Source organism: Arvicola amphibius, chromosome 1 (genome assembly GCF_903992535.2).
Source record: "Arvicola amphibius chromosome 1, mArvAmp1.2, whole genome shotgun sequence".
Taxonomy (NCBI): Eukaryota; Metazoa; Chordata; class Mammalia; order Rodentia; family Cricetidae; genus Arvicola; species Arvicola amphibius.
In genome coordinates this window covers 48,003,994-48,020,333 of record NC_052047.1, presented here as the reverse complement: position 1 = coordinate 48,020,333, position 16,340 = coordinate 48,003,994, and the positions used below count along the sequence as shown (strand labels likewise).

The 16,340-nt window shown below is 41.6% G+C and overlaps 1 protein-coding gene across 2 annotated transcripts in view; it reads left to right on the top strand.

The window, feature by feature from the left end:
- Anapc4 (anaphase promoting complex subunit 4) overlaps positions 1 to 10,372 on the top strand; it is a 30,555-nt gene extending 20,183 nt beyond the window's left edge. Inside the window, exons 19-28 of one of the 2 annotated variants that reach the window (XM_038342020.1) lie at positions 413 to 469; positions 2,993 to 3,086; positions 4,930 to 5,027; positions 5,638 to 5,699; positions 5,780 to 5,818; positions 5,912 to 6,013; positions 7,290 to 7,364; positions 8,156 to 8,344; positions 9,518 to 9,641; positions 10,032 to 10,372. In XM_038342020.1, the coding sequence (XP_038197948.1) occupies positions 413 to 469; positions 2,993 to 3,086; positions 4,930 to 5,027; positions 5,638 to 5,699; positions 5,780 to 5,818; positions 5,912 to 6,013; positions 7,290 to 7,364; positions 8,156 to 8,344; positions 9,518 to 9,641; positions 10,032 to 10,256 (1,065 nt within the window). In that variant the 3' untranslated portion in view covers positions 10,257 to 10,372. The remainder of the gene's footprint in view (positions 1 to 412; positions 470 to 2,992; positions 3,087 to 4,929; positions 5,028 to 5,637; positions 5,700 to 5,779; positions 5,819 to 5,911; positions 6,014 to 7,289; positions 7,365 to 8,155; positions 8,345 to 9,517; positions 9,642 to 10,031) is intronic. The other variant, XM_038342029.1, reaches the window with a different exon arrangement.
- Positions 10,373 to 16,340: the final 5,968 nt, after the last annotated feature.

Sequence of the window (16,340 nt, the reverse complement as noted above, 5' to 3'; positions counted from 1 at the left end):
ATCCTGCCTGTAGGCCAGAAGAGGGCAGCAGATCTCATTATAGGTGGTTTTGAGCCACCATGTGGTTGCTGGGAATTGAACTCAGGACCTCTGGAAGAACAGTCAGTGCTCTTAACCGCTGAGCCATCTCTCCAGCCCTATTTCTGTGGTTTTTGAGAATAATTTTGCTAACCCTCAGCAGTGATAAGAAGTAATTGCATTTAGTCCAATTTAGTTAAAGACCTTAGCGATTACTTTTTAAAAACTATTGAGCTAATCATTGACCGTACTTACTTATTAGCACACTTAATCTGCTTCTTTTTGTGTGTGTCTCACTGTCTTTAAAAGAGTAACTGTAACTGCAGCTTTCCTGTAAAATATGTGTCTTTGCTTCAATTTAAGATTGCTTTCTTTTTGTTTATTTATCCTCCAGGCCCCAGACCTTTATAATCGGAAAGGAAAATACTTCAATGTTGAAAGAGTTGGTCAGGTATGGACACTGGCTTAAACTTGTTTGATTTTAAGAACTAACTTTAGGGCTGGAGAGATGGCTCAGAGGTTAAGAGCATTGCCTGTTCTTCCAAAGGTCCTGAGTTCAATTCCCAGCAACCACATGGTGGCTCACAACCATCTGTAATGAGGTCTGGTGCCCTCTTCTGGCCTGCAGGCATACACACAGACAGAACATTGTATACATAAAAAAAAAAAAAAAACCTAACTTTAAACTGAATAGTGTTAATTTGAGATAGAGTCGCTGGCATAGGAAGGGCTGAAGGGAGGGGACTTAGGATGGTTTGGAGGGAGAAAAGGAAAGGAATGAAATGATATTATATTTTAATTAAAATAAAAATTAAAAAACTTAGTGTTACTCTCTGTATTATCCAAAGTTTATGGTAATTATATATATATATATATACATATATGTATGTATATGTGTGTGTATATATAATATAATATATATATTATATATATATATTTTTTTACAGGTCTGCCTTTTTTTTTTTTCTTTTCGAGACAGGGTTTCTCTGTGTAACAGTTCTAGCTGTCCTGGAACTAGCTCTTGTAGACCAGGCTGGCCTCGAACTCACAGAGATTCACCTGCCTCTGTCTCTCGAGTGCTGGGATTAAAGGCATGCGCCACTACTGCCCGCAGGTCTGCCTTTTTAGTAAAATGACCAAAGATAAATATTACTAAAATATTTGACTCAGAACCCTTTTATATTCTGAACAATTATTGAGGACCCCAAGCACTTTTAAGTCAAGTGTTAACTGCCACATGTGGATGCTATTGTTAGTATAGAAATTATTTATTCATTTATTAATTAAAAATAATCCACGTGTCATTAATATTTTAATGGAAACTTTTAGTGGCCTGACATTGCTTTATGTATTAGCAATTCTCATCTCTGCCTAGCCAGTAGCAAACAGTTTAGGTGCCCTGTTCACTTCTGTGTCCAGTCTCTGCTGGATGTGCTGATTTGGTTAATGGTTCAAGGATCTCTGGACTTCTGCCCGCCTGTTCTCGGGAGGGACAGCAGTGTAACAGCTTTGTCTGTGTCTTTTGATACAATAACACCAAACACAATAAATGGTGGCTTCTCAGAGGTTAGTTTTCGTGTGGAATCTGAGATTCTGTCTGAACTGTCCATTGCTTGATCACTGAATCTGTTCATCTTCTTTAACGGGGAATACTCTTTTATCCATGCGTGGCTTTGTAAAATCATGTCTTAGTATTTTTGCAAATCTTGGTTCTGTGAGGTCATGGATCTCAGAGGTGCTGACATCATCTTACGGTTAGTAAGTCTCCAGAAGTGGCATCATCGGTCACAGCCTGGGCAGAGAACTCTTTAATACTGTGAAACTGTAGCAGTGTAGCAGTGGCAGGTGCATGTTCTTAACTTTTAATTCTTGCTTAGAAGTTTGCTTCTTTATTGAGACAAGATCTTATGAAGAATCTTCGTCTTGCTGTGAGCCTACAGTTTTCCTGCTGGGCTTATGTCTGTGTCATCGCACCCAGCTGGGAGTTTAAATGTTACATTGGCATGGAATGCCTTCTGGTTGTTTGGCTCAGAGAGATCAGCTTACTTTATTTTCCAGAAGGTATCTTCCTCATACCCAAGATAAATAGTTTTTCCTCCAGCCACTTTCTTAAGTAAAGATGCAATTCTGTGTCTTAAAAAGTGTTTTGTCTAACTTAAAACCAAAAGAGTTCCACAAGTGCCTCTCGGTAGGGTAACTTTCATGTGTAGCAGAAGTGTTGTGTGCCTTCTTCCCAGATCTGTCACACAGAATATTAAAGATCTGTACTCAGGGGTTGAGATTTAATAAAATCAATACTTTTAAAAGTACAAATATGTGAGGCTGGGGATGGGGGAGGGCTGTAGTGAGTGCCTTTCTGAGCGGGCAACTGTCCTGATTCTTGGTGTAGATACCAGCCACGTCCCCACCACAGTAAGAAACGCTGGGACAGTGAAAAGGGCGTGTGATCTTGGGGTTGTTACCAAGCTGCTGTCGATCTGTTGGATCCCTTGTGTCTTGAGAACTCCCAGGGGTCTGTGGCTACACTCTAGAGTACACTGATTGTTGGTACCTAATTCATAACAGCTTAAAATATGCTTGTGGAAATGAAGCACACACTTGACTCACTTGTGATCTCTACGCTGACTTCATTCTGACCTTTCTAATCATTTACAGTTTGTTTACTTGGCATTTAGCAGACTTTTCTCTTCTTACTCCCCCTCCCCCAAGATAGGGCTTTTCTGTATAGCTCTGACTGTCCTGAAACTCCATCAGTAAACCAGGCTGGCCCTCCAACTCACAGAGATCCACCTGCCCTTGCCTCCCTAGTGCTGGGCTTAAAGGCATGTGCCACCACCTCCTGGCTTCCCCTTGCTTTTTAACAATAGACTTGCAGAGGATTTGGTAGTCAAGCACAGCATTGTACTAAATAGGAAACAAGCAATTTGGGTGGCTTCGTTCTTTACTGAAAGTCAGTGGTCAACTTTACTTACAGTACTTGAAGGATGAAGACGACGACCTCGTGTCACCCCCTAACACGGAAGGAAACCAGTGGTACGACTTCCTCCAAGGCAGCAGCCACCTGAAAGGTACCTCACAAGCTTGCTGACAGTCACCCAAGGCCAGGTCCTTAGGGCACCAGTTGATAATGGAGTGGAGACCTGATGAATGTTCCTGACTTCCTAGGGCTAGTTTTTTATGCCCGTCATGTTTGTTTGGAGAGAGAGCAAAACAACAAATAGGTTGTTATACTTTCATGATGGGTAGAAAACTCTTTGACACCACTGACGTGTTTTCTCTTTACATGATATCAGCCAGTCCCAATTCCAATTGAGGGTTCTGATGCTCACTTCAGTATGACACTACAAACCTCGAGTGAGTGTCAAAGTCTGTAGGATTCAGAGCTTAGTATTCTTACCAGGCTGCTCCAAAAAGGTCAGTTCCCAGGTTGCCTGTGTCTCTGCCTAACAGGCTACAGGGAGTGTTCATGCCTTCCTCTCTTCAGGGTGGAAATGCTCAGGTTTCCTAGCTTGCTTACTTAAAAAAAAAAAAAAAATGCAGCTCAGGAGTAGCTAAGCAAGACGTGTATGGAGTAGGTGTGGAGGAGAGGCCAGAGTCTACATCCTCCCAGCATTCAGTGTTCATCAGCCCGGAGTCTCTGCAAAGCCCTAGCATATGGATTTCTTTAACAGAGATTTCATTACATAGATGTGATTGATGATGTCATTGGCCACTGGTGATTAAACTCAACCTCCACCCCATTTCCCTCCACTGGGGTTGGCAGATAGAGTTGAAAGTATAGCTTCTGACCAAGGTGCCCTATTCTGAGGCAGTTGAGGAACCTTCCGTAGTGGCCTCAGTAAGGCAGAAACCTTTGGTGGAATTGTTCTAGGGGTGGGAGACAATGATCGCAGCCTTTTTCTCATATCATTTTCTGTTGAGAGCTTAACAGACTAATGTTTAAAATACATTTACCAGCATAGTAAGAGTGTAAGGTGCTGTGTAGGGGACACCTGCAGAGCCGCAGAAGAACGGGTCTTCAGAGCCAGGCTCCGTTTAGAGCCCCAGGAAGTCTGCTAACTGTTTTGTTTAATCTGTAAATTACTTCATACAGTTATTGTAAGCAACATTAACACCAGAAAAAGAATCTCACAGGGCTGAGCTCAGCAGTTAAGAACCACTATCCTCTTGCAGAGGCCCCCAGTTTGGCTCCCAGCACCCACACCAGGCGCTCACAATGGCCTATAACTCAAGCTCTAGGGGAATCTGATGATGCAGACACTGGCACTCACATGTACAGACCCATACATGTGGATATAATTAAAAATAAATAACAAAGCCAAACAATTTTGCAGAGCAGGAAGGAGAAAATGCTATAGCACAGCACTTTGGTTTTGTTTTGTTTGTTGAGACACAGTGTTCTGTGTATCAGTCCTGGCTGTTCTGGAGCTCTCTTTGTAGACCAGGCTGGACTCAAACTCAGAGATCTGCCTGACTCTGCCTCCTGAGTGCTGGGATTAAAGGTGTGCACCACCACCACTGAGCCATATATCACTTTCTACTGATAAAGTAGTCTTAAAAAAAGTTTAAAAAAAAAGGTATTTGTGCAGAGTAGTTTCTTATTTCATGTTTCTGTTTTAATATCATTCTTTCCAAGATAACACCAGCTGCCCCTTGTCACCACAGAGCAGAGTGAGCTGTGCTCCTTCCTTATTAAACCAGCAGAAATGCAGGTGGACGTGGTGAGAAGAGAAGTGGCTGGTTTAGCAGTCAGGGGTGCTGGGATGCAGGTGCTGGGATGTTCTTAACGAGGTGTATACATTAACGATAATAAGTCCACCATGAGATACATTGGGCTGGTTCTGTTTTCTCCTAATTAGTGCTTTACTATAGCTTGTTTTGGGTTTTGTTTCTGTTTTTGTTTGAAACCAGAAAGTCCTTTGCTGTTTCCTTATTATCCTCGAAAATCATTGCATTTTGTGAAAAGGCGGATGGAGAACATTATTGATCAGTGTTTGCAAAAGCCAGCAGTAAGTCTGAAAGAATTGTATGTCTTTGTGTGGGAGTGAGAAAAGCTGCAGTGTCTGGCCCGCTTATGGAAATGACCATAACATATAACTGCTTTTCATTGTTAAAATGGGCAGGTTCTTACGGTCCATCTTGCTAACTCCTTACATGAATTTTAAAATTGGACTAGTGAAAGTGTTGGCATCTTTAGGAATTTGTTCCCAGAAAGCGGCTTAGTATTTTTTTTGAAGTTTTAGTTTCAGAGCTCGCATGATGTTTTCACTGCTGAGTGGTGGACGTTGGGAAACTAGAGAGGTGGGGCTTTCATTCGCCTGTGCGCCATTGCCGGCTCCTTTTTAAACTCTTCCTTCCCACCTGTCATTGAGCTTTCTCACACCAAGGTTTGATGATAGGGATTTTTAAAAACCAAACTTTAATAGTGATGTTCCCATTTTCTGTAGAGTGTCTCCGAATGTAATTGCACTAATTATGTCTTTTTCCTTTTCCCTTTTTGTTTTATATTGGGAGTGGGGTGGGGGTCAAACCCAGCATTTGAGCATTCTGGCTAGACATCTTTACCAATAACTGCATCCCCACCCTTGATAATTTGTTTTTAAATCTTACTCTATATAGGATGTAATTGGAAGATCGATGAATCAAGCAATTTGCATTCCATTATATAGAGATGCTAGGAGGTAATTCTCTTTACCTATTGTGTGCTGTACTTTTAGCAATGAGTCTACGTTTTTCTCATTTTGTTTTCTTGTTGTTTTAGTATGGACTCTGCCCGTAGATTGCTAAAATTCCCATTTCTGTAAGTCTCTTCCCATCCTGTCTGAGAAATATAATTGTGTTTTAACCTTAGGCAGCTTGATACCATATCCTGACATTAAATTTTGTTCCGTAGGTGGAATAATAAAAATTCAAGTCTACATTATCTTCTTTTTACTATTTTAGAAGATTCGGTTTATAAAATGTGCATCTTAAGGAGACATACTGATATTGCCCAGTAAGTATGGATCTGAAGTTTGAAATTGCAGAGATAAGATTTTATCATCATTATTACTATTTGTTGTTGTTTTGCTTGGTTTTTTTTTTTTTTTTTTTTGAGACAGGGTTTCTCTGTGCAGCTTTGGAGCCTGTCCTGGAACTCGCTCTGTAGACCAGGCTGCCTTCAAATTCACAGAGATCCACCTGCCTCTGCCTCCCTAGTGCTGAGGTTAAAGGCGAGCGCCACCACCGCCCGGCAAGATTTTATTATATTTTAACAGTTAACACACAGCTTTTCTGCCATTGTTTTTGATTCTAAAAATATTTATTTATTAGCCCCCCCCTCCTTGTGTGTGTGTGTGTGTTTATGTACATGTGTATGCAGAAGCCAGAAGAGGGCTTTGGATCTCCCGAAACTGGAGTTACAGGCAGTTTTAAACTGACCCTTGTGGGTGTTGGCTCCTCTGGAAGAGCAGTAAGCTCTCTTAACTGCCGAGCCATCTCTTCAGCCTCTCATGTTCTAGTGAAGTTACCTTATGACTTTCCATTTGTGTCTTAACTGTTCTCAGTTGTGTTTTTCACATCCTTAAGGTTGTGTGATCCCTTCTAGATTATAATGATACATAGGTATTGTATGGTGACTCTTTTTTAGGATCAGAAGAACAACCTGACAATTAAATCAGGTTTCTATCAGAAGAACTTTCTGACATTTGCAGCCATATTTCTGGGTACATTATGGAAGGCCTTTCATCTGGGGCCAGTGATGTCTGTCAGTAAATGGGAGGCTGTGTCCACAGAAACGCACTTAGTTCTGAAGAGAGATCAAGTTCACAGCTCCACTAGCACCACTTAAGGGTTTTAAAGGGAAGTTTTCAGGCTGAGATAGCCGTAGAGAAACAGTTTATCCTCTCCAGACACCCTTAGTAAAGCATCTAACTACTTTTTGTTGGTGGTGTTTGTTTTGAGACAGAGTCTTACTGTGTAGCTCTGGCTATCCTGTAACACACTTATGTTGACCAAATTGGTCTAGAAATCAAGAGATCCACCTGCCTCTGCTTCCCCAGTGCTGGGATTAAAGGTATGTGCCAACTTGCCCAACTAATGTCTTAAATACTTTGGTGACTATAAGATTGTTAAACCAAGGTGATTTGTCCCAGGATGTTTAGCTCAATAGCAGCATTCTGTAGCAAAAGTGTAGAATTTTCCGTCTGCCAACTGCATTCTTTCAAGTGTTTAGGTTGCTGACTATCCAGTTTATTCCATAAATTCTTCTTTATTCCCTTTCTTTCCTCAAGATCTGTAAGTAATGGACTAATTGGTATTAACTTTGGGAGCTTCACATATTCCACAACTGAAAAAGTCAGAAGAAGGTAAGTTTTGACACTGGTTTAGATGACAAGCACAGGTCCTGGGGTGGGGGTTTCTGTGTACTCTAGTTATTGGGTAGGAGGGCGTCAGACTCAGCAGTGGTAAGGGCAAGTGTTCTCCTGCAGAGGAGTAGGGCTCCTTATAATATATGCATAAGGCTAATTTACTTAGACCTGATGAGAACTTACAACCCCACAGGAATTTGTGTGCTCTTTGTGCTGTGCTTCCCTGCAGTTCTTCTAAGCCAAGAAGTGATGTGGTTCAGGAAGCAGATGTTCAGTGAGACTAAAGCACAACAGAATGAATGTCCATCTCTTGAGTTTTCTCGGGGTTCAGAAGCACAGTAACAACCAAGCCAGCCCTGATGCTTTGTGGGGGAAGACCACTCTGACCACTGGCTGGTCTTTTTACTCGATTTTCCTTTCCCAGAATTTTTAGTGATTCTTTGGAGATAGGTCTGTTTTTCAAGTGTGAAGTCTTATTTTTACATTCAGAATATAACATGAGTGCCACTCACAAAATCTTGGTAGACATAAGGCCTGGCCATTGATGTCAGGTGTAACTGTGAGCTAACTTAACAGATTTTTTTTTTCTCATGATTAACTATTTTTAAGACTTAGTTATATTGGGAAAAATAGTACAGAAGGTAATTTTGAAATTTTTAATAGAAACGAATGGGATAATGTAATTGTCTTATAGAGAATGTCAATGTCTTAAGTTTTTGACCTCAGTGTGAGCAAGAAGTGACCCATGCAACGTTTTCTTAGCAGCTGTGATCATTTTGCTTTAACAGAGCGTTCTCTCCTAGCACTTACAGTTGTCTAGACGCCCAGTTTTATGATGACGACACTGTAACGCTCATCCTTAAAGACTCCATGGGACGCGAAGGAAGAGACAGGATCTTGGTTCAGTTGCCGTTGTCCTTAGTGTATAACAGTGAAGATTCTGAAGAGTATCAGTTCACTGGGACTTATTCAACAAGGTAACTAACTGACTCGTAGGAGAGCGTCAGCCTCATAGGACAAGAAACTTTTCTCTTGTGCTGCCCCACTCCTCCCTTGCCTTCTTCCAGACAGCCTTACCTTAGCTGACCTCCCAGTGCTAGAACTAATGGTGTCTGTCACCCTTCTAGCTAGCAACTAACTGGTGTTTTGTGTTTTTATTGTTTGCTTAGGTTTTTCATTTTGTTTTGAGACAAAGTCTTGATATGTAGACCAGGCTGGTCTTGAACTCATAAACTCGAGGTTTAAAGGTGTGCACTACCATGCTTAGCAATTACACACACACACACACACACACACACACACAAGATTCTTCTTCTTTAGGCATGCCAAATAATAGATTTTTAGTTGGTAGGGATAACTATTGAGGCAGCTGAATGGAAATACTACCTTATATTTTTTGTCTGTGATTTTCTGTGTTGTTGTACTGGAAATTGAGCCCTAGGTTTTCCATATGCCAAGAAAGTTCTCTACCACGCTACTATATTCCATATTCCAACCTTTTTTTAAAAAACTTTTTGAGAGCTGACAAAAGTCTCAATGTGTACTTTTGGCTAGCCTGGAACTCACTATGTAGCCCAGGCTGGTCTTGAACTCACTCTGTTTCTCAGTAACTTGTGATCCTCTTGTCTCGGATTTCCAACTTGCTGGGATTATAGACCTGCATGCTAAGCTCAGCTCATGTTTTGTGCATGTGTGCGCGCATGTGTGTGTGCACAAACTTTACTAACTTTCCTGTTCTTTTGGTTTAACAGTTAATGAAGAGGAATTCCTGAGAATGGGGTGGCTTTGTTCCATTTCCAAGGGCACTGTTAGCCATAATTTGTAGTGAAACTGTTTAGATTTATACTTAGTGTTTTCCAGAATTAGGACTTTGTTATTCATTTTAAGAGTATATGATCTGTTCTAAGAGGTGAGTTTAGTTGAGTCTGACTGTTAAGTAACTAGATTCTCTCAAATTTTGAAGTGCATTTATTTTCTCTCTCTGAAAGAAAATCAAACCTTAACTGGCGTGCTATTCTGTATGTTTGGCATTGCAGTGTTTTTACAGCCTACCTTATCACGACTGTTTTGTGGTGGCTGCTAGAATTCCATTGAGGATGGGGGTGGAAGAGCTTCCCCTGACAGTCCCTTTGACTTGTTGTTTTCTGTAGGCTGGATGAGCAGGGCAGCATTATCCCCACACGCACCCTGCACTTGGAGAAGCACTGGAGGCTGCTGGAAAGCATGAAAGCACAGTATGTTGCTGGGAATGGCCTCCGGAAAGTATCCTGTGTGGTGAGTACTCCAGGCAACTTGGGGTCTGACCTTGTCTCTGCGGATCCTTCATTAGATGAATGGTATACAAGGCCCTTTCTCTGTCATTTTATGAGTCATAGTTTCTATTAACTATACACATGTAGTAGCCTTGACTGTTCATTTCTTGTTCTAAGAAAGCTTTCTAAATAGGTAAAAATCTCTGGATTTTGCTAATCTTATGAATTGTTTTATGTAGAGGCTGTTTTACATAAGGTGAAAGCTGAGTTGAGTGACATTATAGAAAATGATTAGGAATATAACTCGCATAAAGCTGTCCTTTGATTTAAGTTTCTGATTTTAATTCCTACACATAATGTATTTGTCAAGCTGTTCATTTAAGCAGTGTTTATCTGGCCTTGTTTGCATTAGTTAAGCTCAAACCTCCGACATGTGCGGGTGTTTGAGATGGACATTGATGACGAGTGGGAGCTCGACGATTCTTCAGACGAAGACGATGAGGCCGGGGGGAAGCCCGTGAAGATCAAGGAGGAAGTGCTGTCGGAGTCGGACACAGAGGAGCACCAGGATGCTGCTGCCCTAGACCCAGACATAGTCATCAAAGTGGAGAAACTCGACCCTGAGCTGAACTCATGACCCAGTTTAACAGCATGTGTTACTGTGGCAAAAAAACATAGGGGGTGGACTAAGATGGTGTGGGTCACATTGAATTATCTGTGTAACAAAAATAAATGGCAAATTTTATTTTTTCATACTGTTTTATCCTTTTGGAGGTGAGTCACTGTAGTATATTTCTTTCTTGCTGAGATTTCTCTTTCATACTGTGCAGAAATAGTGTTTAAAGAAAACACTGATTTGAAATGAAGAAAAGGCAAGTCATTTCTGTCAAAAGGTAGCCTGATTATTCCTGTGTGAGGGAGCCTTACATTCGAATAGTCAGGGCACATATTCCTGTAACCTCAGCACTTAGGCTGAGGCGGGAGGCTGAACTAAATGTAAATAGCCATTTATCCCTATATTTTGGTGCATTTCGTGTATGTTATTTAAACATTTCTTTTTATTATTTTTGCTTGTGTGTGTGTGTGTGTGTGTGTGGTTATACAGACGTGTGTGTGGGAGTCCTCAGAAGCCAGAGGTGTTGGATCCCCTGGAGCTGGAATTAAGGGCAGTTGTAAGCCTCCCAGCATGGCTGCTAAGAACTGAACCCAGGTCCTCTGGAAGAGTAGAGGGCACTTTTAATTGCTGAGTCACCTCTTCTGCACCTACATTTTATATTTTCAAATCAGGCCTAATCTTTATTTTCCCTTGCTATTTAGGTTTCTAGGATACTTGGAAAAATTTAAAGTAGATTATGTTGATTTACTCTAATGCTAAGCCAGAAGATATATCCTGTCTTATGATTTAAATAACAGCACTCTGCTTCATGGCCATGTGATTATCTTTCTTGGCTCTGTTCCTGTTTATGTATGCTTTGGTGTTTAGACGGGTCCTTCTCTCTGTGTAGAGCCGGCTAGGGACACACAAGCTAACTGTTGGCCACTGGAACTTGAGCTGTGCAGACCAACTACACATAACCTGGCTTTGGAAAAGATGCGGGCAGTGTGAACTTCCCAATGCTCATGCCACCAATAGAGAGATTTCGTGCATATGTGAATGGTAGTATATAGGTCACTGATAAACAAAGGGCTGCTTTTGAAAGCTTTAAATATCTGTAGACAAGAAGGCATATTAATAACTGAGTGAGTGGGTAACTGTAGGGTTGCTATGTGGTTTAATAGGTAGATGGCTCACCATTGAGTGTAGAGTACTAAATAGAACAGCAGCTCTTTGTTTTCAGGCTTCTGTATTGGATGCCCCCTGAACAAAGGAGTTAACCTGTGCTGAAGTCAGTGTCATCCGAAAGAAGCCAAGTCCTTCAGTCTAACCTTGAGAGAAATTAGAACAGAGGTCGTTCCCCAAACAGTCCCTTCTCAGTCAGTATGACAGTGAAGTTCCTTCCCTCTGCCTTAATCCTCACAGAAGGGATGGGTGTCAACCCCTTTTTTCCTGTGTTCTGTCTCCCACTTACAAGTTTAACTATTAACAAGATTAACTATTTGTTGTTTGTCTCTGTTGTCATCAACCTCCTCGTCTGAGTTCATCAGAACACTTACTCTTTTATGGGGTTAGGTTTTGTCCAGTTCTGGAATCACAAAGTAGAGACAGTTACAATCTTTATTTGTTATGTCTGCCTGGGTGCCTTCATGCACCTGATCTGTGGGCTTTGGAAGGAAAACTGAGTGAAAGCCCCTCTTCTGCGCAGCTCAGGGCGTTCTGGTTTCAGGAGATGCCCTGCTGTGGCACACAAGATAGTCTTGAAACTGGCCGGCCTCTACATAAATGTCCTGAGAGTTGGCCAGGGTTTCTAGTATGGTGTCAAATGTTTTACAGTAGATTTTATTAGCAGTGAAGGTACCTGTCAGACAGTGTGGAGACACAGCAGGCTGCAGGTATGCGAGGCATTTTGGAATGACTGCATTGCATACATTTACCTAACTTGGAAGGATCAAGGGGGCAGATAAGCAGATTATTTTTAGAATGAATAAGCAGTTGGTCCCTTATTAGCCAGGAATCTTTCCAGGTGACTTCAATGTTAGGTTCATAAAGGCTTTTTGGGACATGCACGGTGACTTCCTGTGATTCCATTAAGTTGAAGTTGAAATTCCCAGACTTGACTAGAGCTAGGATCAGTGCATGTCTGTGAGTATACCAGGTACCCTTTGAAGCTGACTTCCTAATTTGGGGAAAATAGTTTGTGGTTAATGCTTTTCCTATGTATAACAAATATTAACTGGATTCCTAGTGTATCCAAATAAAAATTTTAAACTGATAACCAAACTTTAATGAGATGTACAGTACTTGTATTATTGAATTATATTGTATTGAATTATATTATTGTATTATATTGTATCTATTGGAAGACCCCCAGAGTTGGGAGACTCTCACTCAAGTCTCGGGATAACACAACCCCCCAAGTACGCACAAAGAACTGTCCTTGCTGTAATCACACGAGGTTTATTGACAGGAACCAGCACGCTGGGGCCATAACTCATATCCCACGCAGGGGTAGAGGAGTTTGATCCCAAGTAGCTGGGAGAAGGGGTATTTAAGGGAAGAAACCACAACCCAAAGGGGGTAGGGAGGATGTCATTGGAAGATTCTGAAAATACCAGCGATAATCACGGGGGGGGGGGTAACTCCCCATTTCTCAAGATTATAATCTAACTTTGTGGTCAGCCAGTTCCTGGAACAAAGTCACTGAACCGGCTAACCTAGATTTTTGACTCTACTCTTCCTGCTAGGGGGTCTGGATTTATCCTGGTCTTTCACTATGTATACTTTGATTGTTTTTACCATTAATTTGCTTTTTAAATTTTTATTGGTACTGAAGATCAGAACTGGAGCAAATACTTGACCACTGGGCTACATCACCAGTCCAAGTATTTTGGCTTTTAATGTCTATAATAACTTAATCACTTCAGACAGATGCTTCTTTAGTATATAGAGCTACAATGCTGAATTTACATATAGCACTTAATGAATGAAAGTAGTGTGAGAGGTAGGGTAGGGCCTGGCAGTACAGTACTGCCGTTCCTGGCTGTGTTGAAGGAACATTAGGGAAAGCTCCCTGTCAGTGGGGCTTTGGAGGAGGAAATGAGGGGCTCATGGAATGTTGCTGGTAGTACATGTGTGATATCTGACAAGATTGACATTAGGGGTGGCGGTGGTAAAACAGAATCTACATAGCTCTGGCTGTCCTTGAACTCGGTATGTAAACCAGGTTGGCCTACCAGATGCTAGATGCTGAGAATAAGTAGAGTACCCCATGCCCAGCTCAGATTAACACTTTAAATTTCGTTTCTTTTCTTTTTGAGACAGGGTCTCTATATAGTCCTGGAAGGTCTCAAATGCAGAGACCGGTTTGCTTCTGCTTCCAGAGTGCTGGGATTAAAGGTGTGTACCCCCATGCCTGGCTAGATTAACACTTCTCATCTAAGGTGTTCTGTGCTGCCCCTTTCCAGGGCGAATCATGTGGAAGCTTTAGAAATTTAAATAGCATAATACCCTTGTCTCTCCTCCCAATATTTAGCTATTTGGTTACTTTATACCAGACTTAATATTAACTGTGGCAAATCCTTTCTAATTCTCTGACTTTGCAGTTTTTGTTTCCTTCCCATTACATTCTTGGTTTGTTTGGTTTTTCCACAATGGGAATCTTACACTCATCAAATGCTAAAGCACCCCGTCTTTTAAAATCAAAATAGTTGGGTCTAAATACAAAGGGAAGCCAAGCAGTATCACCTTGGGCTTATGGCAACATATAAGTAGTTAATAAGTGAGTTAATAGTTTTGTACCTTGGGGGACATTCAGCTAGTCAACATATTGCTAAATGGTGGCTGTAACTGAAATTAGATTTTTTGATTTCACTAGGAGCTAGTCAGTGTTGATGGCATATGTCGAAGTTATGATAGACAACTATAGCATTGACAACAAACCTCCTGACTGTCTGCCCTGTCATTTTTTTTTTTAGTTCTAGTAGAGAATCAAGACCTAATACAACTACACTTCCAAGGTCATGAAAATCTTACACTGTGATAGCAAAGAATATTAAACACAGACATAAGTAGTACAGGACTGTCTTTTTGGTTTTTTTGAGATAAGGTCTCACTGTATAGCCAGTCAGACCTTAAAGTTCACTGTGTTCCAGCTATAGCCTCACCAATGTATGTATACACCAGCATCAGGACCAGAGATAGCTCAGCAGTTAAGAGCACTGGCTGTTCTTGCAGAGGGTCCAGGCTCAGTTTCAGAAGATCTGATGCCCTCTTCTGGCTTCTGCAGGCACTAGGCTTGCATGTGGTGCACATAAATACATACAGGCAAAACACTCATACACATAAAATACCCATTTAAAACAATATGGCACATATCACCATACCCAGTATTGGTTGCTTCCTGGTCCTTGTGACATCATACCCAAAAGAAACACCTTGCTGAAGGACAGGTTTATTTTGACTCACAGTTCGTAAAATAGTTCATGTCATGGTAGGGGAGGCGTGGTAACGGGACCCATTCCTGATGACAGTGGCAAGCAGTGTGCAGACAGTTGACCCTCAGTGAGCCAGACTAAAAGCCCTAGAGACCCATCTCCAGTGGCCCACCTCTTGACATTTTCCTGCCGTAAGGGTTCCACAACCTCACTCAACAGCATCATTAGCTGGGGACTAAGGGCTGAAACACCCATGTTGTCAGGAAGGATGCTTCACATCAGACTCTAACACCTGTCTAGAAGTTTGTCAAGTAGTTAATTCTAGGAGATGCATTGCTAATACGGTAGGGATATCATAGATGTTTACATTGCAGTTTAAAATTTCTTTCTAGACCAAGATTTCCCAAGCACGTACTTCTCACATCAGAATTGCCCCAGTTCGTGAATACAGCTGCAAATTCAGGGTTTCTCCTCTGATTCCATGCACTGAGCATATGAGGGTAGAGCCCAGGGCTGCATCCATGGTAAAGTCTGTCTTTTAAGGTTGAGAACTACTTTCTTTGAAAGTTGTTTTTTAGAAATTAAATTTTGTAGTTATAGGAGCATAAACGGTTCACTTATAGACTTTGGAAGTTATTTTTTGTTCTTAAATGATCCTAACTGGAAGTTAATTACACATGCAAGATGCTCACACATCTATAAATCTGTTTAAATGACGGAGGCATAATTGTACCTCAACTCTCTTTATGCATTGCAGCATGTAGAAATGAACCCCTTAGGGCCCCATTTCAGTCCTAATAAGATTATGTCCGCTGAGCAGTGGATGCCGAGTTGGATATGTATGGTCTTGCTGGTAATAAGCCATTACAGTTCATAAATGTCACCTTTCCTCTGGTGTGTGCAGTCAGACTGAACTTGGTGCCTCAAGACGCAAAGTGTAATGTGTACTTATTGTCGTATGGATGATAAATCTGCCCCATGACAAGACTTGAGATGAGACGAGTGTTTACTGGCTTGTTATGTTTTCAACGCTAAAACAAGGAAGCGGGCCTATTGTTTGCCATCAAATTTACAAGGTTCACCTATTGTCCAAGACTAAAAACTTTAGGGACAATTTTTCTTCATTTCTGCATTCCTGACTCCTGCTAGTGAATAAACATTACTGTTACATTAAGTTGTATTTCTTTCCACAGTTTAGATGGTAAAGCTGGGTACTTGGGAGTGAAAGGAGATGAATGGGAAGTGGCTATAAACCATAGTCCTCCCTGCACACATTTCATGGAGTCTGTAAAACTTGTAACAACTCAGGTGCCTCCTCCCTTTCTCTGCTTGCTTTTCTTGTGACAGGAAGGGGGCGAGGGGTCAGGTGTGTATCTGCAGCAGCCTCTTCTAATGGGGTTAAGGTCAGCACCTCCACACGTCTATGGGTAGCCAAGGGCTGAGACTGCTGCTCTGTGGCCCTATACCATGCAGGATCATTTTCTCCTCTGCAAGAATTGAAGGTGCCATCAGAGCTGGGATGGGACCCAAGTGACTGCTTGATAGATTCTGTCAGGCTAGGGGAGTCAGGCATGCTAAATGCTGCTGGGATGTGGAGAAAGGAAAGATCAGTGCCTGTTGCCTGATATTTCTGTCCCGCCCAGGCCTGCAGCCATTCAGTCCCAAAGAAATACACAGAGGTCGACATTAA